This window comes from Callospermophilus lateralis, chromosome 13 (assembly GCF_048772815.1).
Source record: "Callospermophilus lateralis isolate mCalLat2 chromosome 13, mCalLat2.hap1, whole genome shotgun sequence".
In the NCBI taxonomy this organism is placed as follows: domain Eukaryota; kingdom Metazoa; phylum Chordata; class Mammalia; order Rodentia; family Sciuridae; genus Callospermophilus; species Callospermophilus lateralis.
Genome location: NC_135317.1, coordinates 93,170,148 through 93,197,198, shown reverse-complemented (window position 1 = coordinate 93,197,198; position 27,051 = coordinate 93,170,148). Strand labels below are relative to the sequence as shown.

Genomic DNA, 27,051 nt, shown 5'->3' with positions numbered 1-27,051 from the left:
GCACAGCATAGTGATATGCATTGCACTTGGAATGCTGTGAGGTTAAAACTGTGTCACTGAAAATTTTCATAAGCTGAGTAGCAGCAGAAGCAATGAGAACACCACATGGGTTTTTGTTGCCATTGTTGAGCAAAGTAGCCATGGAGAGTATGAGTGTGACTGTATTCCAATAACACTTTATTTTTGGACATTGATATTTGAATTTCTTATTAATAAGTTTTACCTGTCAAAGGTATTGTTAGTCTTTTGATTTTTTTCCCAAATCATTAAAAATGTAAAAATTATTCTTAACTAGGCATCTCCTTACCTACAGAGGTCATAGTTGACCGGCCCATGAACTTTATAGTAAACCACATTATAGAAAATAATCTCACAGGCTAGGGCTGTAGCTCAGTGGCAGAGCACTTGCCTTGCACGTGTGAGACACTGGGTTCCATCCTCAGCACTACATAAGAATAAACAAATAAAATAAAGGCATGCTGTCCATCTACAACTGCAAAAATAAAAATAAAAAAAAGAAAATGATCTCATTGTCAAAGTGTAATATATCATGACTTAAATTATGTGAGGAAAAAATGTGTGTTAGTTTGCTGATTGCCAGAAAATATTAAGGTATACCAATCAGCATTCAGATCTTATTTCCTAACATCCTTCTCCACTGAAGGAGAAATGGTTGATTCTAGGGCTGGGGAAGGGAATATACACAATGAGCCTGAAGCACGTAGTAGGATCATCAAGTTTAAAAAATGTTAAAAACAATGATATGTGTATGTCAATGGGGCATAGCAACCAACTAAACAAGCTTTTAATGGCCAAAGCTGGATAAATAAATGTAGTATTGGATTATATCCCATAGTAGAGAATAAGCTTCTTTGAGTTCATATTGATATAAATAAACAATTCAGTAAACATGTCTCCTATACAGAATTCCAAATAATTTCTGTAGATATTCCCTTAACAAGACATGAGAACTGAAGTCTCCACCTGGTTTGTACGGGCTGGAACTATTGACCCCTTTCAGAACAATGGGGAAAAGGATTAAGATGATGGATAAATCTGACCACCACTACCTTCATCAGGATACCAAGGTTAACATCATCAGTGATAAGTCATGTTGATAGCTGTGCTATTGATGTGGCATGATGAACATGGAGCTATTCCTCTGTGGTCTCTCAATGCCCACAACCCTAGTCTCACCATAAGAAAACTATCCTACTAATATTTAAAACTTTATTAAAATTATGCCAAGATGCTCATAGTTAAGCGCATGCCATTTGATTTCTTTAAAATTGTTGCAATTATAGCACAATCCTGGAACTGCCATGTTAAGAACATGTAGCAGAGATAAAGCAACTTGAGGTATTTTTCTAAAAGCACAGTCTTCATTTGGTGTCAGAGGCTAGGAATGAGGTTGCTGGGTTATGGGAAACACACGTATAGCCAATTGGATGAGTGCAGTTGAATGAATGGATTGTAGCTCAAAACAAAACGAACCACTTAGACCTTATGTCATGGGAGAGGTCATGCAGTTGTGCCACATCTGACATCGTTTGCTCCCATGATCAATTTCATACTGTATCTACATTATTTTGTTTTGCTGTTTGTTAAATATAGCTTGCTTAGTTACTCTAATATGATCTATTGGACTTAAATGAGCTCCTGAAATTGAATCTGTGACTTACTGTTTTACTGAAATATAACACCCAAATAATGGGAGTAATAGAGACTGTTGTGACAAGACTGTCAACTGGTTACCAGTAAATAATTCACACTTCCCGTCTTAAATTTGTATTTACTTTAAACTGGCTATTTGAGCATAGGTAGCATTTAGGATTTCATTGCAGATGCTGATCTTAGAAGATTTGTTTTTATCCTGAAATCTTTTGTAGTTCCACCTACTATCAAAGGAGGGAATGTTACCACAGAAGTATCAGCATTGGTCAACAGCATAATTAAACTGGAGTGTGAACCTCGGGGACTTCCACTGCCCACTGTTACTTGGTACAAGGATGGCCAGCTTGTCATGTCCAGCTCCCAAGCACTTTATATCGACAAAGGACAATTTCTTCATATTCCTCGAGCACAAGTCTCTGATTCATCAATATATACATGCCGTGCAACTAATGTTGCTGGAATTGCTGAGAAATCATTCCGTGTAGATGTCTATGGTAAGGAAAAATATATACTTTAATTTGGTACCTTTCTACCTGTGCTTTTAATATGCTGACATCAAATTTGGACACTAATAAAGCCTTGGTGGGTTTGGTTTTTTCAATGTGCATGGATAGACTTTGGAAGAATGTGTTGTGATTTTGAAAAAATATTTATCAGTGCTAAGATGAGCAAAAAGTGGTACATTCATTCAAACAACCTAGGTCCATGGGACTTGGAGCATCTAGATCATTTGTTCTTATGGAATAGTTGTTAGGACTAAGATCATTCTTCACTATTTGTCCTTTATAAACCTGACTGTACAGAGTATTCCAGAAGAATTAAAGTAGTTGCAGATGGGCAGAGCCAAGAAGTTCTTCCTTCAACAGCTTAGGGGGAGATGAACATGTAGGTAGTTACTGTGGTCCCACTATGTGAGAAAAAAATTTCCCCTTTTATTTCATTAGAACGTATTTTATGATTGCACAAAGACTTACCTGAAGGATTTCTATTTTTCTACCTAGTTCCTCCAGTGATTGAAGGTGACTCAGCCACACCATGGACTAAGCAAGTTGTTATTGCTCATTCATTGACATTGGAGTGTAAAGCTGCTGGCAACCCTGCTCCAGTTCTCACTTGGTTAAAAGACGGTGTACCTGTGAAAGCCAGTGACAGCATCCGCATAGAAGCTGGTGGGAAGAAACTCGAAATCACAAGCGCCCTAGAAGTTGATCGGGGACAGTATGTATGTGTGGCTACCAGTGTGGCAGGAGAAAAGGAAATCAAATACGAAGTTGACGTCTTAGGTAAATAAGGATGCCTCTGCCTGGATCCTCAGGTTCACAGCAAAACCCGATTAGTTTACTAAAGACCTTTTTGTTTTTGCAGTAGTAAAATAAACTAAGATAAGGTCTAGCTGTTTGTTCAAGGCTAGGCTGCACATTACCCAGAGGTAGATCTGTCATCAGAGGCCCATGATCAAGAAACTCACATAAATCTTCCACTAACTTTGATTGGTATACTTTTCATTCTTACATCTATGACAATATCTGATCATGGTGAGCCACAGACACTGTTTTCATGAGCACTGTGCTAGGCAACAGGAAAAAGTGTCTGGACCTTGGGAAGTCATCTTGCAACCTAGAGTCTCAGTCTTTAATTTCAGAATGAAGGTTTTTTTTTTTTTTAATAGTTGGCCCAATATGGGGAAATTCCCTTCTCTTGTTCTTATGAAAATAGGCAGTTTAAAATAAGAATTGACTTTATATTCACATGGCATCAGTAGCACCAAGATACCAGTTAGAGAAAAATCCATATTGTGTTGTAAGTACATTCAGTGAGCTTGGCAAGTGTTTGCTATAAAATGTACTTACAGTACATTTCAAATCCCCCTCATGTATCAAATTGCTAGGATAGTTATCAACCTTCTAAACTACTACATAGTGTTGTGGATGTGACGGTGGTTTTTTCCTTGTGTACATTTCTTCACATTACATCCTTGCTTGTCTCTGTTGTTTTGTAGTGCCACCAGCTGTAGAAGGTGGAGATGAAACATCTTACTTCATTGTGATGGTTAATAACTTGTTGGAACTGGATTGTCAAGTGACAGGCTCTCCCCCACCAACTATCATGTAAGGGGTTTGGTATGTCTTCTAAATACCTCCCACTTTTTGATGTGTTTTACAGCTGTCCTGAAAGACTGTGTCATTAAAAAGAGGAAGTATAAAATTACATTCTTTATATCCCTCTTAAGATGTACTCCATATACAAGGTAACTTTTACTTGATATTCAAAGGGCACTTCAGCCTGGGGAAATTCCTTTATAGGATCTTAGAAATTATAGTTTCGGTGGAGAGACACAACTATTAAGTAGTATTAATGTCTGACCTCCCTAAGACACTGAAATGTTTGATAAATAAAAAGAATACCAGAAACATTAAAGAAATAGAGGATGTTAACAGGCATATATTTATCATTTTTTTCTCATTTCTTCATTCACAAAGCATTTACTAAACACCTAACTTTTGTTTCCAAAGTGTGATAGGACATGCATAGGAACAGTTAGTCAACTAAGGGAATGAGATGGTTCACACATGATTATAAAACTAAATGGAAAGTTAGGACTCATAAAAAATGTAAAATAAAAAGATATATGATTTCAGTGTTTTGTCTACAGATGTTTTAAGATAGTGTATATATTTCTGGTTAGTGTTATTTAAGTATTAAAGTGAGTATTATTTAGGGACATTTCATTTTTCTGTAACTTAAAATTAGGAGAAAAACAAAGAACTCGACACATATTTACTGGGTTCCTATAAACTTCAACTTTATTTAAACCAGGTTTCTTTTATTCTTCTCTTCTACGTGCACTTTTTATTTTTAAGAGTGCATGATTAGAGCCTGGGGTTGTAGCTGAAGGATAGAGTACTTGCCTTGCATGTGTGAGGCACTGGGTTCAATCCTCAGCACCACATAAAAATAAGTAAAAAATATATATTGTGTCCATCTACTACTAAAAAAATATTTTTTAAAAAAGAGTGAATGATTAGGAAATTAGGCAAATTCATGATAGAGAATAAACAAAACACTAAGCACACACACGTGCGCGCGCGTGCACACACACACTTTCTGGAAAAACTCTATAATAAGTTCAGACTTCTTTTTGCTATTTTTTCTAGGTGGCTGAAGGATGGTCAGATAATTGATGAAAGGGATGGATTCAAGATTTTGCTAAATGGACGCAAACTGATCATTGCTCAGGCTCAAGTGTCAGACACCGGCCTCTATCAGTGTGTGGCCACAAACACTGCTGGAGACCACAGGAAGGAATTTGAAGTCACTGTTCATGGTATGTTGAAGAAGGGACAGAAGCATTCCATTTTAAACTAACCAGCATTATGTCATTACCTAATTCAGATTGTGGCTCGGAAATCTGGATTAAATCCCGAGTTGTGCAAAGTTGTTTAAATCAGCTTTGTCACTGCTGTGACTAAAAGGATCTGACCAGAACAATATTAGGGAAGAAAAGCTTATTTGAGGGCTCCTGGTTTCAGAGGTCTCAGTACATAATAAGCTGACTCCATTCTTCCGGGCTCAAGGTGAGGCAGGACATCATGGCAGAAGAGTGTGGCAGAGGGAAGCAGCTCACATGGTGATCAGGAAGCCTAGAAGAGAGAGCTCACTTGTGCCAGATACAAATATGTACACCAAAACCACACCCTACCACTTTAGTTACCACTCAGTTAATCCCAGTCAGGAGATTAATCCGCTGATTAGGTTAATCAAACCTTCTTGCATTGTCTCACATGTGAGCTTTTGTAGGACATTTCACATCTAAACCGTAACAGAAGTATGATGAAAGATGTGAATTTGAATACATGGCAGATTTTAAATCAGTTTATGACACAAGAGGTATCATGTGAACAAGTTTCAGCAGAATTTAAATATTAGGAGGTATACTCTACAGAGCTTATCAGGGTCCCAGAAGTGAGACTGAAGAAGTTACAAGAGGCAGGCAGCAACTTTCAACTAAAGGTGTTGTGTCAGCATTTAAGGGTTTAGCCTAAACAGGAGTGATTGGGAAGACTTTCTGGAGTGGAGGCAAAGGGATTAACTGCAGGATCTAGAGCACATAAATGCATTCACAGAACTGTCATGTTGATATTATAACCATTAATTTAATAATAGAAACAACTCTCTGCCACAGAAGAACTTGAGAAGAAGGATCTGGAACCAGAAACTACAGAACCATTTAGAAGCCACAGAAAGAAGTGTCTTTGAATGTCAACTTCATCCTTCCCTCTCTCTGCAGACTTCTTGTTTTTTTGTTTGTTTTTAGCCCAGTGTCCCACGCTGAAGTGTAGATAATCTTGTTTCTCAGTCTCACTTCCAATTTTTTGAGAGAAAATGTGGCAGATCCAGCTTAGAGCAAGTGACCAACCCAGGTTCAATCAGTCTTGCCTGGGCAGAGTCATGTGGTGTAAATAGTGCTCAGATCCCACCTTGATTTAGTAAGACAGTTCTAGAGAAAAGGAAGGTCATTATTGATTGGGAAAAGACACCAAAACATGTAAGCCAAATGTACATTACTGCAGTAACACATATATGTTTCATTTATTCTTTGAAAAATCTGAAATCCATAGTTAGGAAAAAGTAATATCTAATATTGCTAAAATTATCAATAAAATGCATCATGAAATTACTTCACTGTTTGTTGAAATTGGAAATTTTTTTCTTTTCTAAGTGTTAAAGTTTCAGGTTTGTTCATCTTAAGTGTTTGACCATCTCCTGGTGGTGGTTTTCATTCTTTCTGCCCTTCCTTTCTTCCGTCTAGTTCCTCCAACAATCAAGTCCTCAGGCCCTCCTGAGAGAGCCGTGGTGAAAAGCAAACCTATCACCTTGCAGTGCATAGCCAATGGCATCCCACATCCATCCATTACTTGGTTAAAAGATGACCAGCCTGTGAACACTGCACAAGGAAATCTCAAAGTAAGTATAAATGTTACAGGACCCAAATTGAGAAAGCTGTATCAATCTTCTCAGGGCAATCACAGTATTCTTTATTAATTATAGATTTTATGGACTTTGCAGACAATATATTAAAACTATATATTTTCCTTATGATTTTTTAAAAATATTTTTATTTCTTTATTTGTGGTGTTGAGGATTGAACCCAGTGCCTCATACAAGCTAGGCAAGGACTCAACCACTGACCTACAACCCCAGCCCTTCCTTATAATTTTTTGAATGGAATTAAATAAAGTATTTAATAACCTTGATAACAAATAATAATGATACAGATTTTAACACAAATTGGCTTAGTATTTTTTTTTATTTTGATTTGTGCCTGAGTTAGCTGTAAAAAACTGGTATCTTGCCTGGTATAGTGGTGCATGCCTATAATCCCAGCAGCTCAGGAGGCGGAGGCAGGAGGATTGAGAGTTCAAAGCTAGCTTTAGCAAATTAGTGAGGCCCTAAGCAATTAGTGAGACCCTGTCTCAAAATAAAAAATTTAAAAAAGGGCTGGGAATGTGGCTCAGTGGTTAAGTGTCACCAGGCTCAATTCCCAATACCAAAATAATAATAAAAAATAAAAACAAAATATGGCATCTCCTGGATAAATAACATTCATTAATAATAAGCCCATATACTCCAATATGTTCACCGTAGACTAAGGTTAAGGTAAAGTCATACATATATAATCGTAAGAAACAGATGTCTTAAAAAACATTTTTAAAAACTAGTTTATGTGGGCTGGGGCTGTATAGCTCCGTGGTAGAGCACTTGCTTAGCAGGTGTGATGCACTGGGTTCGATCCTCAGCATCACATAAAAATAAACAAATAAAATAGTGGGGAAAAAATCTTTTAGAAAAACTAGCTTATGAGCTACAAGAGGGCAGAGACTCCATTAGTCTTTGTGATATATAAATTTACTTTTGTGTCCTTGATATTGATTATAGTCTGACATATAACTGTGTCTCAGTACATTGAGTTAGTAGGTAATTAAAAAATGATGATGGATTTCAAGTATGAATAATCTAAATGATGCATTTAAAAATCAGAATTAACAGACTTTGCTATGAGGATCGTGTTAATTGACTGTGGGGTTTGAGATTTACTTGTAAGTTTTCAATATGAGATATCTTGAATTTCTTTTCCTTGTAGAAGTAATAGGTACATGTTCAGTTATTATTTTTATTCAAAATCCAATGGAACTAATCTCACATCTTTGTGCTAGCATGTAGTTTTAGAACATAGTGCAAGTAAGTAACTGTTTATCTGGAGATGGACATTTATCACGTAATCATATGCAAAAATGAATCACCTATTATGATGAGCTATTTGAAGGCAGTATAGAGAGATGTAAGAACATATATCAAGGAAACCAAGCAGAGCTCTGAAGAATATTTTGGAGTTAAATGGATGAATTAATGGGAAAGAACTGTTTATTAAAGAGAAAATATGCAAAAATAAAGGAGAGTATGACACCTCTTGAGGGCTGGAAAGAAGCCAGTGGGCTGAAGAGAGGCAAGGGAGAGTGTTATTACAGGAGACTGACAGCTGGCAGAGAGTCTATATATAGGGTAAATATTTATTTTTACCTTAAGGCAGTGGAGGGCCTTCAAAGAGTTTTAAGAGAGAAGGGACGTGATCAGGTGCACATTTTTAAATAGAGTTAAATGTTGCTTAAAAACATTCTGAGAAATATATCCATAGGTAATTTCATCATTGTACAAACATCATAGTCTGTCCTTACACAAACATTAGATGTAATAGCATAATACGCAACTAGGCTAGATGGTGTCTACCATCAAGTCTGTGGTCACTCACTCACCAACACATTGTTTTGCAGAGCATGACTATAGTTATCTGGATTCCTGCCAAAGAATAAATTAGAAGAGCCAAGAGTACATATGTATAACCAATTGGAGAAATTTGAGCTGATATGCTAGCTATGGAGATGAAGATACTTGGATAGATCTGAGACTTATTTATAGGTTAAATGATTGGGGGTTGTTTATGAAAGGTGAAGGAGTATGCGTCAAGGAAGTGTCCACAGGATCTGACCTACTTAATTGCAAGGATAATGTCACCATCTAATGAGATTAGATACTCTGGAGAAGGATAAGTCTAAGGGGAAAAATTTGTGATTTGAGTTTTAGACTTTTGGGGTTAGTGATTTTGAGATAAACTAGTGGAAATGTTAGTGGATCATTTCATATATGATATTGAAGCTCAACAGAGGGCTCTGATTGGAATATTGGTACATTGATATTTGAACTATGAGACAGATGAGTTAATTCAAGGAAAGAATAAAAGTAAGAAGCAAAGGGAGAGAGGATCAACTTAATTCACAGTCTTAAAAACTTATTGCATGTAAAGGCCATGTGCAATATTCCAGAATATAAATTTACAAATGTTGCTTAACAAGTTTAGTACAGTATGGCTGGAAAACAGGTTAAGTGGGAGTTTATATGGCAGTTTGGAGAGATCATTTGGGATCAGAATGTGGTGAGCCTGGAGGGCTATGATGAGTTCAGATTTCATTCTGGGCAAGGTGGGGAGCCATGAATGAGGTTTGAAGGGAGACTGGTAAAAGGATCAAATTTCCATCTTAAATTATTCTGGCAAGTGTGCAGGATAGATTAAAAATTGGGGAGGCTGGAGACACTGCAACATTAGTTAGGAAGCCATTATAATCCCACAGTGGCTGTGGAAATGGAAAACAGGATCTGAAAAATATGCAGTGGTATAATTAATAGGAGTTAAAGTGAGCTCCAAAAAAACAGATGACTGGAAAAATGGTGGGTGCCACTAAGCAAGATGGGGAAAATGCAATGAGAAGTAGATTTTAGAAATAAAAGGAAAGGATTTATGACTTTAATTCTAGATAAGTTTAATTTGATATTAACCTGTTCAGTAGATAACTGAAACCAATTGGAGCTCAAGAGAGAAGTTGAAGCTAAAGCTATAAATTTAGGGAGTCCACATAGGGGTTTTCACTGATGCCATGGGATTGGATGAAAACTACCAGACAATTAAAATGTCTTGCTAATGAGACATAAAGAGGAAGTCTATTCTGTAAAGTAATCTCCTAAAAGTCAGAGAATAAGAACAGGGAATACTATATCTTTAAAACCTAGAGTATAGAGTTTCAAGGAGTAGGCTGATGGTGGGAGAGTATACACCTAGGACATAGAGTAATGGATAATGTGATTGGAAATTACTGATTGCCTCAGAATAATCAGTTCCATGGAATAACCTCTGAATCACCAGTTTCAATGGGTCTAAGAAGGAAAGAAGAAAATTCAAAGAATTTATCTGCATTTCTGTTATTCGTATTTTATGATTTTTATTGTTTCTCTTGGCCCCCCCCCATGACAATTTAATCAAAAAAGTTTGTTGTTTTAAAAATATTTATGAAGTGTTATGTGGATGTGGCCATGTATATTAAATGGCTTAAATTTTTATCATAATTCAGTGTGAAAGGCCTTTATTCAGTGGAGTTTTATGACTATACCAGCAAGCTAGCCTTAGGTTATTTTATTTTGTGATTTCCAATGAATAACAACAAGCTTTCAATCAAATCACCCTATTTTCTTATGCATAATGAAGTGATCTGGTTCTAATATCTCAAGAAATAATTAGGATATTGGCATGAAAATATAATTAGATATTTTAACTTTAATGAATTTTTCTATCTTGGTGAATGTTCTCCAGTCTAAGCACAAAGTATAAAATGCTGCCATGCTTTTTGCTTCCAATTAGATACAGTCTTCTGGCCGAGTTCTGCAGATTGCCAAAGCCCTGTTGGAAGATGCTGGCAGATACACATGTGTGGCTACTAATGCAGCTGGAGAAACACAACAGCACACTCAATTGCATGTGCATGGTAATGTAATTTCCACGTCTCAACAAAAGAATCTTTTTATGGCTTTTTAAAACATGGTGGGCTCATTTTTATTGAATTACAATATAAAAGAAGCAAGTGTTTATTTTAGCCTTCATGAAAAAAGCTAGATAGTTTATTGTAATTATAATTGCTCAAATTAAAATCTTCAGTTTTCAGGTCATCAAATAGAATGCACAGGAGCACACAAATAAATACAAATCCTGTATTTTAAATGATCTGTATTCCTTTAGCTGATAATTTTCTGCAAAAAAAAAAAAAGTTGTTGCAAAAGACAAAAAGTTGCTAAGTTGTACATTCAGTCTTCTCTATAATTTTCTTGCCTGTTTAGAAGACATATTTTGTAAAGGAAAGCTGACCTTGGCTCAGATTCTCCTGTGTGCTTTAATAAGAAGTCTGGGTGGCCATGGAACACACATTAATATTGCAGCTTCATAGCAAACTTGAAAGGCTACATGACCTTGAATATGAGATTTATTTCTCTAGAGGTTCATCAGAGAAGGTCGAGAATCGAAGGCTTGGACTTAACCAGGTTGCAGAAACCTATTCAAGGTCTCCATGTACATAGCATTAGTTTTCCCTCAGTCATGTGACGGCATATTCTACATTCTATCTATTCCTTTGGTCATTCATCCACTCATTCATACATTCATTCCACATTTACTGAGGAGTTTAACCTAGTATAGTGTTCTAGTGCCTTACTAAATTCTAGGTACATGTAGGTAGTTTAAAAAAAAAAAAGTACCAAATGAAAGAGTACATTCGAATGAAGAATAGTAAGTGAATGGAAAAATTTATCTAGATATTGAATAATTTGATTCTTTCCATATTTTCTTTTTAATCAGCCAGTTAAAAGATTCAGATCATCAGTTCTGTAAATGTTTCCAGTAAATCAATTTATTCTTTCCCCATGTTCCTAAATAGTAACACCTCGTTTAAGAATATTTATGAACTGTTTTGGTTTGAATCTGGAATGTTCCCCCAAAAGCTTATGTTTCATAGGCATGGCCCCCATGCAGAAAGGTAGAGAGGTGGGGCTTTTAGGTGAGAATTGGATGATGAGGGCTTTGAGCTAATCGGGGAATTAATCCATTGGTGGATTATTCCACTGATAACTGAATGAACTTCTGGGAGTTGAGATCTAATTGGAGGAAGCAGGTCACTGGGGTGTGCCCTGGAAGGGGTCCTCTGTTCCCTGGTTCCTATCACTCTGCTTCCTGACTGCCACGGGCTAAGCAGCTTTCCTCCACCATGCCCGTCAACTGTGATCTTTCTTCAAGTTGGAGGACCACAAAATGAGACCTCTGAAACCGTCAATCAATATAAATATTTCCTCCTCTAACTTGTTTGTCAGTTATTTTGGTCACAGTGAGGAAAAGCTGGCTAACATATGCATAAAGCATGTTCCTGGAGAGACCTTTATCCTTTCACGAGTTATTAATTTGAAGGATGATATCTGAATGTAATCATTTTGGAACTGGCTCACCATGCTTGGGGGGTTGAGGACAGGCTGATGCTGCTGTCTCTTGTTTCCTTGAATTGACTGTTTCTCATAAGGCCACCTCTGTCTTCCTAGTGCTCTTTGACAGCTCTCTCCACCATCTACTCAGACTTCCTCTTCTAAGAGTGTGCTGGGAGGTGGGCTTTCTGTTCTGTCTCCCAGTTCTGTACACAAAGGCTCCTTCTGTCCTCTTTGCATATACAAAACATAGTTTCTTGGTGCTGAGGCTGTAGCTCAGTGGCAGAGTGTTTGCCTGACATGTGTGAGGAACTGGGTTCAATCTTAGCACCACATAAAAAGAATTAAATAAAATAAAGGCATTCTGTTCATCTACAACTGCAAAAAAATTAAAAACAAAACAAAAACAAACAAGTCTCTGGAGCCCAAGCCCAGATCTCCTGAACATCTCTGATGGAGATGGTTTCCACACTAATATTTGAAGAGCTTTTGGGTCAGACACTAAAGACTGGTCTAGAGATTTGCTGGTGTAGTTAAGGATGACAGAAAACCAGAGTTCCATGAAAGAAATTAAATCAAATAAAGGGCAACAACAGAAAAGAAAAAGCAGGATTGATAACCTAAGAAACACAAGTTTGTAAACCTAACAAAATATCAGTTGGCAGGAGTTGTACCTAGGGTTCACGTCTACATGGAAAATCATCAAAGAGATGGGGAGAAGACTGGAAAACATCTGGATTAATGTGAAAAGAAAGTGAAACAGAAATCATTGAAAAGCCTTGTTAAAATTTGCCAAATCAGATAGCAGATATAGAATAATTTTTGAAACCTGTCAATCACAGAATAGAGGTAAAATAGAGTAGTAGTTTGAAGCATTTCATCCAATATGATCTAATCCATCTGGATAACAGTTTACCTCCCTTAAGGAGAATAAGTGATAAAGTGAGCTTCTACTATTAATCATAATGGACCTGGAGGAAGCAGCTGACTCTTTGCATGTGGCTGGAATTGGCACCAAGAGCTCGCATCTCTTGTGGCATTAATGACAACCTTGTCATATTGGATGTATGCGGCTCCAAACCTGACTATCCTCCTCAATACTTATATTAATAACTTCAGTGATAATTGGAGATGTTAAAAGAAAGTGGTTAATGAAAGACTTTGAAAAGACTTTGGAGATTTAAAGGGCATGTTAATATAATATGAAAAACTACACAAAACAAAGCTGTGAAAGCTTGATTTAAAGACAGCATACATGGAAATACTTGAGCATTATTTGGATTTCGGCAATTACTGTAGATATGATAATTCAGTGTCCTAAAAGGGCTAATCAATCATAGAAGTCAGTAATAAAAAAAAATACAATATGAGGAATAGGAGAGAAACTAGCCCTGAAATACTCTTTATCTCTGAACACTTCAGAAGTATTATATACAGTTCTGGTACTATATATATTTAAAAAGGCTTTGGCAAATCTATTGGGAAGCAATCATCACTTAATGTACTTCAGTTATTGGCTTATTTAACCACCTCTATAGTTACTTTTGAAGTTAGGGTTTGTTTTAATCTCAGTCTTTATTGGTGAGTAACACATTCAACAAATAGCCATTTATTACAGTTATCCTCCAAAATTTTTAATCCTAAAATACTCGGCATTCCAATTCTTTAATATTTTCCTTTCTTCTAAAAAGATCTTAGATGCTGCCATTCTTCTCTATCATAGCAAAAAATGTTTCCAACAGCTAAAGTCAGAGGACTGATAGTCTCCAGGAGTAGAAGACCAACGTTCTCATGGAATTTCCAAGGAGGAGTTCTGTCTATTATAAAAGGCAGGAGCCCTCAGTAGGTGGTCTTTTTTTTTTTTTTGATCATCAAAGTTTCATAATTCTGGAAGTTTTTATTCTCTAAACCAAACTAGGAAATTATATCTAAATCTCAAATATTTGCCAAATGAAACAGATGTTTCCACAAACAAATGATTATTTGGGGTCTAATAACTCAAGCATTCATTTCATCTGCACATAATTATTTCCTAGGGAAAAAAAAATCAACCAAGGTGAAATATCCAGAAGAAGTAGAATGTTGTTAAGAAGAGGCACTTCAAATTTGATTCCGACATTGTCGATTAATGCCTGCAAGCTGTTAAGCTCAGATATTAGCTTGCTGAAAACTTGGAGTCCTCAGATCTGTATGGTGGGAAGGATAATGATAATACCTCATAGTCATAGGGGTTGTTTGAAGATCAAATGGAAGACTATGCCTGAAAATCTTAGCCTGGTGCCTGGCCCCCAGTCAACATCTGTAAATGGTAGCATAAAGACTATTTTGGCAAAACATATGTTTGGCTCCTAGCCCTTCTCACTGCACAATTTTAACAAATATATCTAAAGCGTTGCTGCCTAGAACCCTCTTGGGTCTGTATTAGTTGTCTGGTAAAAACGTTAGTAAAGCACCCCTTATTTTTATTTTATTTTTTTTTAAAGTATTTGCTTGGCTAACATCTGCTAACACCCACTCAAAAAACGTTTCTCTGTCATTTCTGTTTTGTTTAATAGCTCACTTGTGGCCCAAAGGAGACTTGGGGAACTTTGTTTTTATTTTTCAATGAATAAGTTCAGTTCAGGACTCTACTGTATGATACTATTACATATATTGGTATGGATGAATTTATTCCTCACTGTTTCATAGTTTTGGTGAGTAGGGAGGATTAACTCAACTAAAACCACTCAGGTCAATTATGTATTAATTCCATTCAATTTGAAAGTCAGTTCTGACTGATTAAAGGAATAGGCAGAATCTCGCACATAATGCACCAAGAAAAAGGTATTGTGGTTTTGGCATGATATGCTCATGCAGGTTTTAGAAGAAGGAAAAAACCAAACCAAAACAGTAAATTGAATGGAATGTGCTTTCATGCCTGGGGAACACAGACGTCTTATTGTTAATATAAGATGTTGTTACCTAACTAATGATTTGTCTAGAATCATTTCTAATTTCTTCCATATTCAAGACTGTCCACTTTAAATGCTAGAAGGGAATGATGGAACTTATATGGTATTTACTTCTTAACTGAAAATCAGGTTTTTCTTGTATTTAGTGTATGAATTTGCACTGAAATTCTCTGGCTGGCACTTGAAGCAATGAAACATCACAGGCTTTTGTAACACCATTCTTTTTTTTCTCACATCTTCATACATGTATTTTGTATAACAATAAGGATCTCCTTCCACCATCCATGCAATTCCCTTTCTCCCTCCCTTTCCCTCCCACCCCTCTTCCCTACGTAGAGGTAATCTTCTTCCCATGCTCTTCCTCTCTTCCCCATTTTGAGTCACCCCCCTTATATCAGAGAAGACATTCGCATTTTTTTTTGGATTGGCTAACTTCACTTAGCATAATCTGCTCTGATACCATCCATTTCCCTGCAAATGCCATGATCTTATTATTTTTTAGTGCTGAGTAATATTCCATTGTGTATAGATGCCACATTTTTTAATTTATTTTTGAAGCAGAAATTTTGAGTTTTTAAATTAATTTTTAATTGACACATAGCAATTTAACATTCGTGGAGTACAGTGTGACATTTCAATACATGTATACAATATGTTGTGATCAAATCAAGGCAACTGGTGTGTCTTTCACTTCATGCATATTATTTTCTTGAGTTGGGAGCATTTGAAATCCTCCCTATTAACTATTTTGAAATATTTAATTGTTGCCAACCACGGTTATCCTGCTGTGCCATAGACCATTAGAAGTTTCTCTTTCTATCCAGCTGCAACCCTGTACCCACTGCCCATTCTCTCTCCATCCATCCCTCCTTACGTTCTCAGGCTCTGATATCCACTTATCTGTTCCCTGCTTCTTTGAGATCCACTTTTTAGCTTCCATGTGTAAGTGAGGACATGCAGTATTTTTAAAATTTTTTAATTTATATTTTATTCTTTTTAGATATACATGACAGTAGAATGTATCTTGACATATTATACATACATAGAGTATAACTTATTCTAATTAGGATCCCATTCTTGGGGTTGTATATGATGTGGAGTTTCACTGATGGTGTATTCATATATGAACATAGGAAAGTTGTGTCTGATTCACTCTACTATTTTTCTTATTCCTATCTCCACTCCCTTCCCTTCATTTCCCTTTGTCTAATCCAATCAAATTCTATTTTTCCCTTCCCACCCTGCTTATTGTGTGTTAGCATCCACATATCAGAGAGAACATTTGACCTTTGATTTTTTGGGGGACTGGCTTATTTCAGTTAGCATGATAGTCTCCAAATCCATCCATTTACCAGCAGAATCATAAAGTCATTTTTAATGCTGAGTAATATTCCATTGTGTATATGTACCACATTTTCTTTATCCATTCATCTATTGAAGGGCATCTAGGTTGGTTCCATAATTTTGCTATTGTGAATTGAGCTGCTATAAACATTGATGTGACTGTGTTAGTACACTATGCTGATTTTAAGTCTTCTGGATATATACTGAGGAGTGGGATAACTGGGTCAAATGGCAGTTCCACTTCAAGTTTTCTAGGGAATCTCCTTACTGCTTTCCAGAGTGGTTGTACCAATTTGCAGTCCCACTAGCAACATAGGACATTCAGGATTTGTCTTTCTGTGCCTGACTTGTTTTACTTAATATAATGTCTCCCAGTTCAATCTGTGTTGCTGCAAATGACAGAATTTCATTCTACTTAATGTTGAATAATATTCCAGTGTGTGTGTGTGTGTGTGTGTGTGTGTGTGTGTGTGTATCACATTTTCCTTGTCCATTAATCCATCAATGGAAACCAACACTGATGCCTCATCATTCTTATTGTGAGCTACTACAATAAACATGCAAGTGCAGATGATTCTTCAACATACTGGTTTCATTTCCTTTGGATACATACCAAGTAGTGGGATTGCTGTATCATACTGTAGCTCTAGTTCTAGTTTTTGAGAAACCTCCATACTTTAACCATAATGTCTGTATGAATTTACATTTCCACCAACAGTGTTTGAGAGTTCCGCTTTCTCTGCATGCTCTCCAGCATTTTTTTTCCGATAATAGCCATTCTAACTGGAGTAAGATTATATTTTATTGTCATTTTGATTTGCATTTTTCTGGTGTTTGGCATTTTTCATATAATTGTTGACCATTTTTATAACCTCTTTTGAGCAATGTATATTCAGGACATTTGCCTACTTTTTGCTTTTTAAAAATTTGTTCTAATTAGTTATACATGACAGTTGAATGCATTTTGAAGCATTGTACACAAATGGAGCACAACTTCTCATTCCTCTTGCTGTACGTGGTGCAGCAAGTAGTGTAGTAACCAGTAGTGTAACCATATAGGGCAGTAATGTCTGTCTCATTCTACCAACCTTCCCATCCCCACAGCCCCACCCCTTCCTTCACTCCCCTTTACATAATCCAAAGTTCCTTCATTCTTTCTTAACCCCTGCCCCAGTAAGGATTAGCATCTGCTTATCAGAGAAAACATTCTGGCTTTGGTTTATTAGGATTGGCTTATTTCACTTAGCGTGATATTCTCTAGTTCCATCCATTTACCTGAAAATGCCAAAATTTCATTGTCTTTAAGGCTGAGTAATATTCCATTGGGTATAGGTACCACATTTTCTCTATCCATTCACCTGTTGAAGGGCATCTACATTGGTTCCATAGTTTTGCTATTGTGAATTGAGCTGCTATAAACATTGATGTGGCTGCATTACTGTAGTATGCTGATTTTAAGTCCTTTGGGTATGAACCAAGGAGTGGAATAAGTGCCTCAAATGGTTGTTCCATTCCAAGTTTTCTGATGAATCTCCATTCTGCTTTCCATAATGGTTGTACCAATTTTCAGTCCCACTAGCAATGTATGAGTTCACCTTTTCCCCCACATCATCACCCACACTTAATATTGCTTATGTTTTTAACAATTGCCATTCTAAATAGAGTGAGATGAAATCTTGGTAGTTTTAATTTGCATTTCTCTAATTGCTAGAGATGATCAACATTTTTTTAATGTGTTTGTTGATCAATTGTATTTCTTTTTCTGTGAAGTGTCTGTTTAGTTCCTTAGCCCATTTATTGCTTGGGCCATTTGTTTTTTGCCTATTATTAAAATTGAATTTATTTATTTATTTTTTACTGTTGAGTGGTTTGAGATCTTCATATATTTTGGAAACCAATGCCATATTGGATGAATTGTTCCTAAGTACTTTCTCCTTTAGGCCATCTCTTCGTTCTGTTGATAGTTTCTCATGCCATAGAAGTTTTTACTGAAAGTTGAATATTGAAGTCTCCAATTTTTATTGTCAACTTGTCTGTTTTTCTCTTTGAGTCTGTTATTTTTCATTCCATTTATGCTGGGACTCTGTTGTTACATACAGATACGTTTATAATGCCTCCTTGATGAATCGATTCTTTGTGACATTAAAAAAGTCCTACTTCTCTTGAAGCATGTTTTTGTATAGTATAGTCTCTTTATTTCCTTTTGGGTTAATATTTATATTATGTATCTTTTCCATCCCTTTTGCTTTCAAACATTTGTGTCTGAATCTGAAATGTTTCTCTGTACACAACATAAAGTTGGATCATGTTTTTTTGTAATCCATTATTCCAGTTTCTGCCCTTTGATTGGAGTCTTTAATCCATTTATACTTATTATAGTTGTTGATATGATAGGATTGAGACTGTAATTTGCTGGGTATTTTTATGCCTTATGCCATTTATTTGTTTTTCGGTTCCATCATTGCTACCTTTTTATGGTAACTAGGCATATTGGTGTGTACCATTTTATTTGCTTCGCTTCTTTGCTACTTTTTAATATATTTTTACTGGTTATTCTAAGGAACTGAATTAACATCTTTATAAATAATAATGTAGGTTTCAATTAACATAAAGTTTTAATAATATATAAAAATTTGGCTCCTTTTCCTCCCTCCTTTTGTCCTCTTATTGTTATGCAAATTGTCTTTTTTTCCATCATCTGTTCACCACTACAAATTTATAATTATTGATTTATGACGTCATTTAAATCAATAAGAGAAAAAGTAAAAAATTTTTACTGCCTTTTATACTTGTTGGTGTAGTTATACCTGTCAGTGTTCCTTATCTCTTCATGTATGTTACTTATTGCTTCATTCAGCCTGACAAATGCCCTTTAGTATTTCTTATAGGACATGAGCTACCAATGAATGCTTTCAACATTTTGTCTTTCTAGGAAAGTGTTGATTTATTCTTTATTTATTTTTAAAGGATAGATTTTCTAGGTATGGAATTCTTATCTGATGGTCATTTTCTTTCATGTTTTCGGTGAGGTCCTTATTGAGTGCCCTTGTACATTATAAGTCACTTCTCTTTTGCTACTTTTAAGATTTTCTTCATCTTTGGTTTTGAACAGTTTGATTCTAATATCTTAGTGTGGATTTAATTTTATTTTTTTTAAAGTTTTTCCAACTGGGAGTTTAACTTCTTAAATATGTGGGTTAATATCTTTTTTCAAGTTTAGGAAAATTTCAACTATTATTTATCTTTTGTTTCTGCACCTTTCTGTGTCTTCTCTTCTTCAGAATCCCCATTATACTTGATGGTGTCCCAAGTCTCAAAGAAACTGTCACTTTTCTTGATTCTTTTTCCTAGCTGCTTCTGAAATTGGATATGCTCAACTGACCTATCTTTAAATTCGCCGATTCTGCTGAACATGGTAGGGCATGACTATAATCCAGCAACTCAGAAGGCTGAAACAGAAGGATCACAAGTTCAAGACCAGCCTCAGTAACTTAGGAGGCACTAAGCAACTTAGGAAGACACTGTCTTAAGATAAAAAAGAGAAAAAGGGCTGAGGATATGGCATGGTGGCAAAGTACCCCTGGGTTAAATCTCCAGTAACAATAAAATAAATAAAGTCATTGATTCTGCTTTCTTCCTGATCAGATATGGTATTGAATCCAAGATTTCTATTTGGCTCTTTTTTTAAAATGATTTTTTAATAATTCCATCTTTTGATTTGTACTCTAGTGAGACATTATTCTTATACTTTCATTGAGTTCTTTAATCATGGTTTATGTAATTGTTGAAACATATTTAAAATAGCTGATTTAAAGTCTTAGTCTAATAGTCCAATATCTAAGCTTCCTGATGGACTGTTTCTATTCTTTTTCTGTGTATGTCATGTTCACTTCTTCCTTTATGTGTTTTATTTTTGTTTTTATTGAAGAGCAGAAATTTTAAGTAACATACATAAGGTGTCAATTCCCAGTCATAACTTCCCGATTTGCCATGCTTTTTACAGTTATTGTTGCTGCTGGCCTTTGTTGTTGCTTCTTATTTATTTAGTGATTGGGGAAAATATAAGCATCCTCCATCCTAATCCTGGAACCTGATAATATGTTAGGCTGTATCTTCAAAGAATTTAAGGTAGCCAGTGAAATTAAGATTGTTAGTCAGCTGGCCTTAAAGTAGAGATATTACCCCTAAATATCTTGATGAACCCAATGTAATAATCATAAGCATTCTTAAATGTGGAAGAGGGAGGCAGAATATCAGAGTGATATGTCCCTTAAGACTCCCTACCACAGACTAGATTTGAAGATGAAGAAAGTGACCACAAGTCAAGGAATGCAAATAGCTTGTGGAAGTTGGAAAAGGCAAGGAAACAGATTCTCTTCTAGAAACTCCAAAAAGTAACTCAACTCAGCTGACACCTTGATTTTAACCCAATGAGGTTTTGTTGGACTTCGGACCTACAAAACATAAGTTTTATTGTTTAAGCTACCAAGTTTGGGGTAATTTATAATAGCAGCAATAGAAACTAATTTTTCGTGGCTTCCCAAAAATTCCATAAAGTTCATTTTTATGGACTTTAAAATATCCTCCAATAAGAGGTTGTTTGTGCTGAGAGAACTCTTGAGTCTGATTAAATAAAGGCAAATCCTGCAAATGAGGATTTTTAAAGAGGGGACCAAATAGCTCAAATTATAACAGTTCACTCAGATTAGTACTTTTAGGTAGCCCCAATCCTATTCTGTTCTATCCACTATCAGATAGACTGCTTCCCCCCCCTGCCCTACACACACACACACACACACACACACACACACACACACACACACACACACTGTGATTATGAAACCATTTGTTTTCAACTTTGGCTGGGCTAGGGCAGAGATGATGGGCATAGGGTTAGTTAAAGTACCACAGAGGCTCACTATTCTTAATGAGGTTTAGCTGTTTTCTTTTTCCTTGAATAAGCAACTTCTTGGATTGGTGAAAAAGATAATTTTAACAATTTTTTCCAGTTATCTTTCTTCCTTAATAGAAGAGTAGATGTTTCAAGACCTTACTCTGCCATTCCTTCTGAAATTCAGTCTTTTATTCTTTAAGTTCTCACATGAGAAATAGCGAACCCCCTCTGTAGATCTTGTATTTCTTTTTCCCACCATAATGTCTCATTCCACAGCAGTCTCTGTGAAAGCCGCCAACGAGCACTTCACCCCAGAGGCTTCAAGTGAGTTTTTAAATAACTGTTTTGAAAGAATGTGCCACAGGCTGGTTATTTCCCCCTTTGCAGATGGAAAAGTCAGCCAGCCATATTTAAAGATTTATTTGTCCTTAGATACTGTTTTGGTGATCAAAATTCAGTGTATAAAACAGAAACATTTTAGGCACTTAAACAGGAAGGGTTACTATATGGAATTAAATGTATACAAGAGGAATTGCAGGCTTGAAGGAGGGTAGATTTGTGGGCTGAGTGTTCAGGAACAACTGTCAGATAAGAGATCTGACCTGCACAAACATCTACCTCTGAGGACAGACTTCATTTTAATCCTGTCAAAAAACAACTTTGAATCTTATTGTGCTTTTGTTTGTTTTCTTTGGTCTTGTGTTTTGCTTATATTTTTATTATTTCTTTATTTATAGCCTCTTTTGGTTTATTAGTCTTTTCTAGATTCTGGGTTGAATATTTAAACACTAATTTTAAAAATTTAGTCATTTTTAAAATATGTTAATTAGGGTTTAGGATTTTCTGTACATACTGTACTGCTTTGGTGAAATCCTATAATATTAATCAATTTCACTCCAATTTATGTTTTTTTAAACCTATACTTTTATTTTTATTTTATCTTTAGTGAGGATGTATCCTATGTATATAGCTTTATACTTTTGTTATTGATTTCTATTCCTTTATTATATCTTTATGTGATTGTAAAATACTGATATTTTTGTGGTATAATAGTCTATTTTGAATATTGGCATTTGAAAAGAGTATATAATCTCTTTGGTAACAACAGATACACACAAACATGCATACACAATCTGAATGGTAAATTTTGTTTTTCAAATCCTTTGTGACTTTAGTTGTTTCATTATTCAATTTCTGAGACAGGCATATTGAACTAATTTTCCTTGCTTTTTAACAATTTTTACTTTGTTATTCAATGCATAAAACATTGCCATTAAAAAGGATTACTCATGAATTGCAACATTTGAACCAATGTAAAGCATATTGCTTTATCATTTTTAAAATTTTTGTTTTGTCTACCATTTTGTCAGAAATTGATGTCAAATTGTCGTCTGGATGTATCTTTGTTCGGCTTTTCATTAAAATTCTTTTTGTGCTTTTTACCCACTTGGATTTTTTAATTAAAAAATTGTTAACTCATCAGAGTTTTAAAAATCTAAATTTTAAAAAGATTTTCAAAGGTATATTAAATAAGGAGATGAATTCATTCACATCTATACTATTGATTTATATATTCCATTTTTTTCCCAACACCTTATTTAATTCTAATCATTTTCTGATGTGTTTGTTTTCTTTCTCTTTTCTGTTTTTTTTTTTTTTGTAGATTAATGGATTAATTGATTGATTTTTATATGGATGGTTAATCTCTAGTACATCAAATAACTTAAATTTAGCAAATCTTTAAAATGTATTTTTTCTGCAAACTTCAAATGCTAATTTTTATCTATGAGATCATTTCCAAGCAGATAAAACCTTTAGACTCTTGTAAGTTTTTCGTTCTGATATCCTTCCCACACTCCTGAGACACTGTTGAAAATACCCCCCATTGATGGGCCAGGTTGTTACTCCTTGTACCTTTTCCTGATAGACTTTCCACATTCCTGTTTTCCAACTACACTAAATAACAGAGCACCATTATTAGCAATTATTTAAAATTGGAAGCATTTTTTTTCTGTTTTAATTTTGTCAGAGAAAAGCCTGCTAAAAAAAATAAACCCAAAATATCATTCCAACATTTTTTTCTGAAATGATCTAAGATAGTATTAGCCAAGATAAAGTCAGATATTTTGAGACTTATTTATTTCTTCTCTATTGGAAGAGTTCAAATGAAGCAGATTGCGTATAGCTAAAGATAATTCATCATCAGACCAGATTAATCAGAATTTTGAAAGTATTCATTTAATGTTCTTTTACTACACTCCTAATCTACAATCCTAAGGATTTTCTTATTGGAAAATAATGATCCAGAAAATCTATGAAGATTTTTTTCTATCCTATTCTTCAATTCTACTTAATAGTATATTTTATTTTATTTCAAATATATCAGTGTATATATGAGAGAAAGAAAGGAAGAAATAAAATTATAATTTGCAGAGTAAGCAATTCAGTGTAAATAGCCCACTGATATTAATTACCTGATTGGACCTCTTGTAGAACCACCAAGCCTGGAAGATGCAGGGAAGATGCTCAACGAGACGGTGGTGGTGGACAACCCCATACAGCTGGAGTGTGAGGCTTCTGGGAATCCCTTGCCTGGTAGGTTGACTTTTGAACACTGTAATTTATTAACATTTTAAGATTTCTGGGATTGACTGAAATTGTTTATGAATGTAATGGACTAATTTCTAATTACTAATAAAAAGGCTATAGAATATGTTTTAAGAGTAAAACACTGGTAAGAATGTCATATGAATGATATTTTTGAATTTCATTGCCTTTAGTTGCATCAAATAATTGATCCACTTAGTGTAGAAATTTGTAAATTGTCTTGTCCTTATTGTGGCCACAAAAACCACAATTGAGTTTTATGTACATTCACGTTGAAAAGTATGTTTTTAATTTTTAAAACTAAATTAACAAAGCTTGACCAAATTGATTATTTTTTTTCATTTTTTTATTGGTTGTTCAAAACATTACAAAACTCTTGACATATCGTATTTCATACATTAGATTCAAGTGGGTTATGAACTCCCATTTTTACCCCATATACAGATTGCAGAATCACATCGGTTACACATCCACATTTTTACATAATGCCATATTAGTAACTGAGACTCTGGTTTTGTTTTGTATACATTCCCATCATGGGTAGGTTCTTCATTTGGATCAATAATACTATAAAATTTTGAAGCCAATAGTGTGTATGACTTGTGATTTTGATTCGATCTTTTGACAAAACTTTATAGGAAACGAAATACACAATAAAAAGAAATACAACAGGTTTAAACTTTACTATGAAACAATATTGATATATTAGAGACAATATAAAGAATATCTTCTTGTTAACATTTCAAAACTCATTTTGAAATTTGATGTTTTTCCTAACATTCTCTTAAAAATCAACCCTAAAAAACATGTTTATTTAAATTGATGAAGCTTAAGCAATAAGATCAAAGTTAAGCAAGTGTAGCTACTTCAATTAAGTTCCAACTTAGTGTATTGAATTTTTTTTTAAATTGACATAGACCTTTTTTGCCCTTCCCCTTTCAGTTATTACCTGGTACAAAGATAACCACCTACTCTCAGGCTCTCCCAGCATCACTTTCTTGAATAGAGGGCAAATCATCAATATTGAAAGTGCCCAGATCTCAGATGCTGGCATATATAAATGTGTGGCCATCAACTCTGCTGGAGCTACAGAATTATTTTACAGTCTACAAGTTCATGGTAAGTACTGCTTCTCCTGGATTCATCCAGGGCTAAGGAAGCATTCTGTAAAATTCTAGAGCAAATATTTCATGAAGTGTGTTATTTTCTTTTCTATTTAAGGACCCAGTGTTCTAAAACCAGTAAACATTCTTACTCCTGGTGCCTATTAAAATGCTCAATTTTCACATGCTGCTCAACTTGTTTTAAATGAATTATTGAAATAGTCACTGAGATTCTAACAGAATCGTTAGTTTTTAAATGTTTCCAAGTTATCGTCTCTAATAAGGCTTTTCCAGAGGAGTTGGTAGTTAACACAGTATAGTGGATGCACGCACGCACACACACACACACACACACACACACACACACACACACACACCTGGAGATAGAAATAGAAAGCTACTCTATCATTAAAAACTGAGTTGCCAAACAAACTAATGAAACTTCCTTTTCTTCATCTGTAAAATGGAGTTATTGATACTTGCCCTGTTTATCTCACAGGATGACTGTGATTCTATTTCAAATAACAGATGTAGAAGAACTTACCAAAAACAAACATTCAAACAAAGCAAAATTAAAAAAAAAAATCAACCCGTAAGAAGACATTAGTATGGGTATTGTGTATGGTTTTCATTATTTTCTCGTGACATACCCTGAATTGTTAACATACTTGACTTTTATTTTTTCAGTTCCTCCATCAATTTCTGGCAGTAATACTATGGTGGAGGTGGTGGTGAACAATCTGGTGAGGCTGGAATGTGAATCCAGAGGGATACCTGCCCCAAGTTTGACCTGGTTGAAAGATGGGAGCCCTGTCTCCAGTTTCACTGATGGAATCCAGGTAGCCTTTTTCATTTACTTAGATAAATCTACCACCCGTGTATTCAATACAGGAAATACAAACATGTGAAGCTGTTGAAGAGATTTAGGGAAAAAGAATTAACAAATGTTATTTTAAGAAATTACACATAAGCACCCATAAATACCATGGACATACAATTGGGATATCTAAGCAATCTGTTGAAAGCTTAGTATTTCCAAGAGTTCCCCTGCCTCACATATAAGTATTATATTTTACCCATTTTTTATATACCTATTCTTTTCTATCTGTCCTCAATTCTTACTCCTACCACAGTGATTGTTCATCAACAATAAAAACAGGAATTTTCTAGTAGAGTTTGTATTTAAATATCTAGAAATAATAATGTATCTGAGAACCAAATAGAATATGTATACTTGTATAAAAACATCAAAGAATAGAAGTAGAAAAATTAGAATGGAAACATGAGAAACACTTTGAGTCTCAGGAAAAAAAATGAAGTGCATTATTTTATTAACTCAATGTTAAAAATGCAGAAACACACACAAGCATTCCTTCATTTGTGCTTCACTCTGTTTTCCTTTACAGATATTGCAGTTTGTATAGATTAAGATTTTTTTGTCAACCATGCATTGAGCCAATCAGCACCATTTCTTCCAACAGTGCAGATGATCATTGCATTTTTTCTTAACCAACGAAGTATTTTTAAGTAAGATACACACACACACACACATTGTGTTTTGGGCTTACTGCTATTTCACATAATAGACCACAGGACAGTGTGAACATAACTTTTATATACACGGGGGAACCAAAAAATTTGTATGACTTGCTTTATTACAATATTTGCTTTATTGCAGTAGAACCAAACCCAAAACATCTCTGAGGTATGCCTGTGTCTAATTTAAAGTCTAATTTTATTTTGCCTAGAAGAGAACTTAGTTCTCCTAACCCTCATTTCTTCTGATATTTAAAAATATCTAACCTTTTAGAATTTGGAATCATTAGAAGATCATGAGTTAATGTCACTATTTAAGGGAACCATTGATCCATGGGATAAAAGGACAAAGAAGAGAGATAATTTGTTTGGGCTATGACTTTGTTCTTGATCATAACTTTTTACTTATTTCTAAAAGAAAAATAAGGAGACTTAGCTCCTCTTATTTCTACTTCTCTTTGTTCCCTGTGTGTGTGTGTGTGTGTGTCTCTTTCTCTCTCAATTATGGATGGACTTTGACTTGTTCTTTATACTGTACATTGACCTGCTTTCAATGATGATTACCCAGTTTGGTTCTCGTCTCTCACAGTCTTCC

General features: G+C 35.0%; 1 protein-coding gene across 1 annotated transcript in view; it reads left to right on the top strand.

The window, feature by feature from the left end:
• Positions 1–27,051, top strand: part of Hmcn1 (hemicentin 1) — a 397,169-nt gene that overhangs the window by 238,093 nt on the left and 132,025 nt on the right. The window contains exons 31-39 of the mRNA XM_076872754.2: positions 1,890–2,168; positions 2,676–2,957; positions 3,674–3,782; positions 4,830–4,999; positions 6,485–6,639; positions 10,421–10,544; positions 23,704–23,805; positions 24,760–24,936; positions 25,608–25,759. Coding sequence (XP_076728869.1) covers positions 1,890–2,168; positions 2,676–2,957; positions 3,674–3,782; positions 4,830–4,999; positions 6,485–6,639; positions 10,421–10,544; positions 23,704–23,805; positions 24,760–24,936; positions 25,608–25,759 — 1,550 coding nt within the window. The remainder of the gene's footprint in view (positions 1–1,889; positions 2,169–2,675; positions 2,958–3,673; positions 3,783–4,829; positions 5,000–6,484; positions 6,640–10,420; positions 10,545–23,703; positions 23,806–24,759; positions 24,937–25,607; positions 25,760–27,051) is intronic.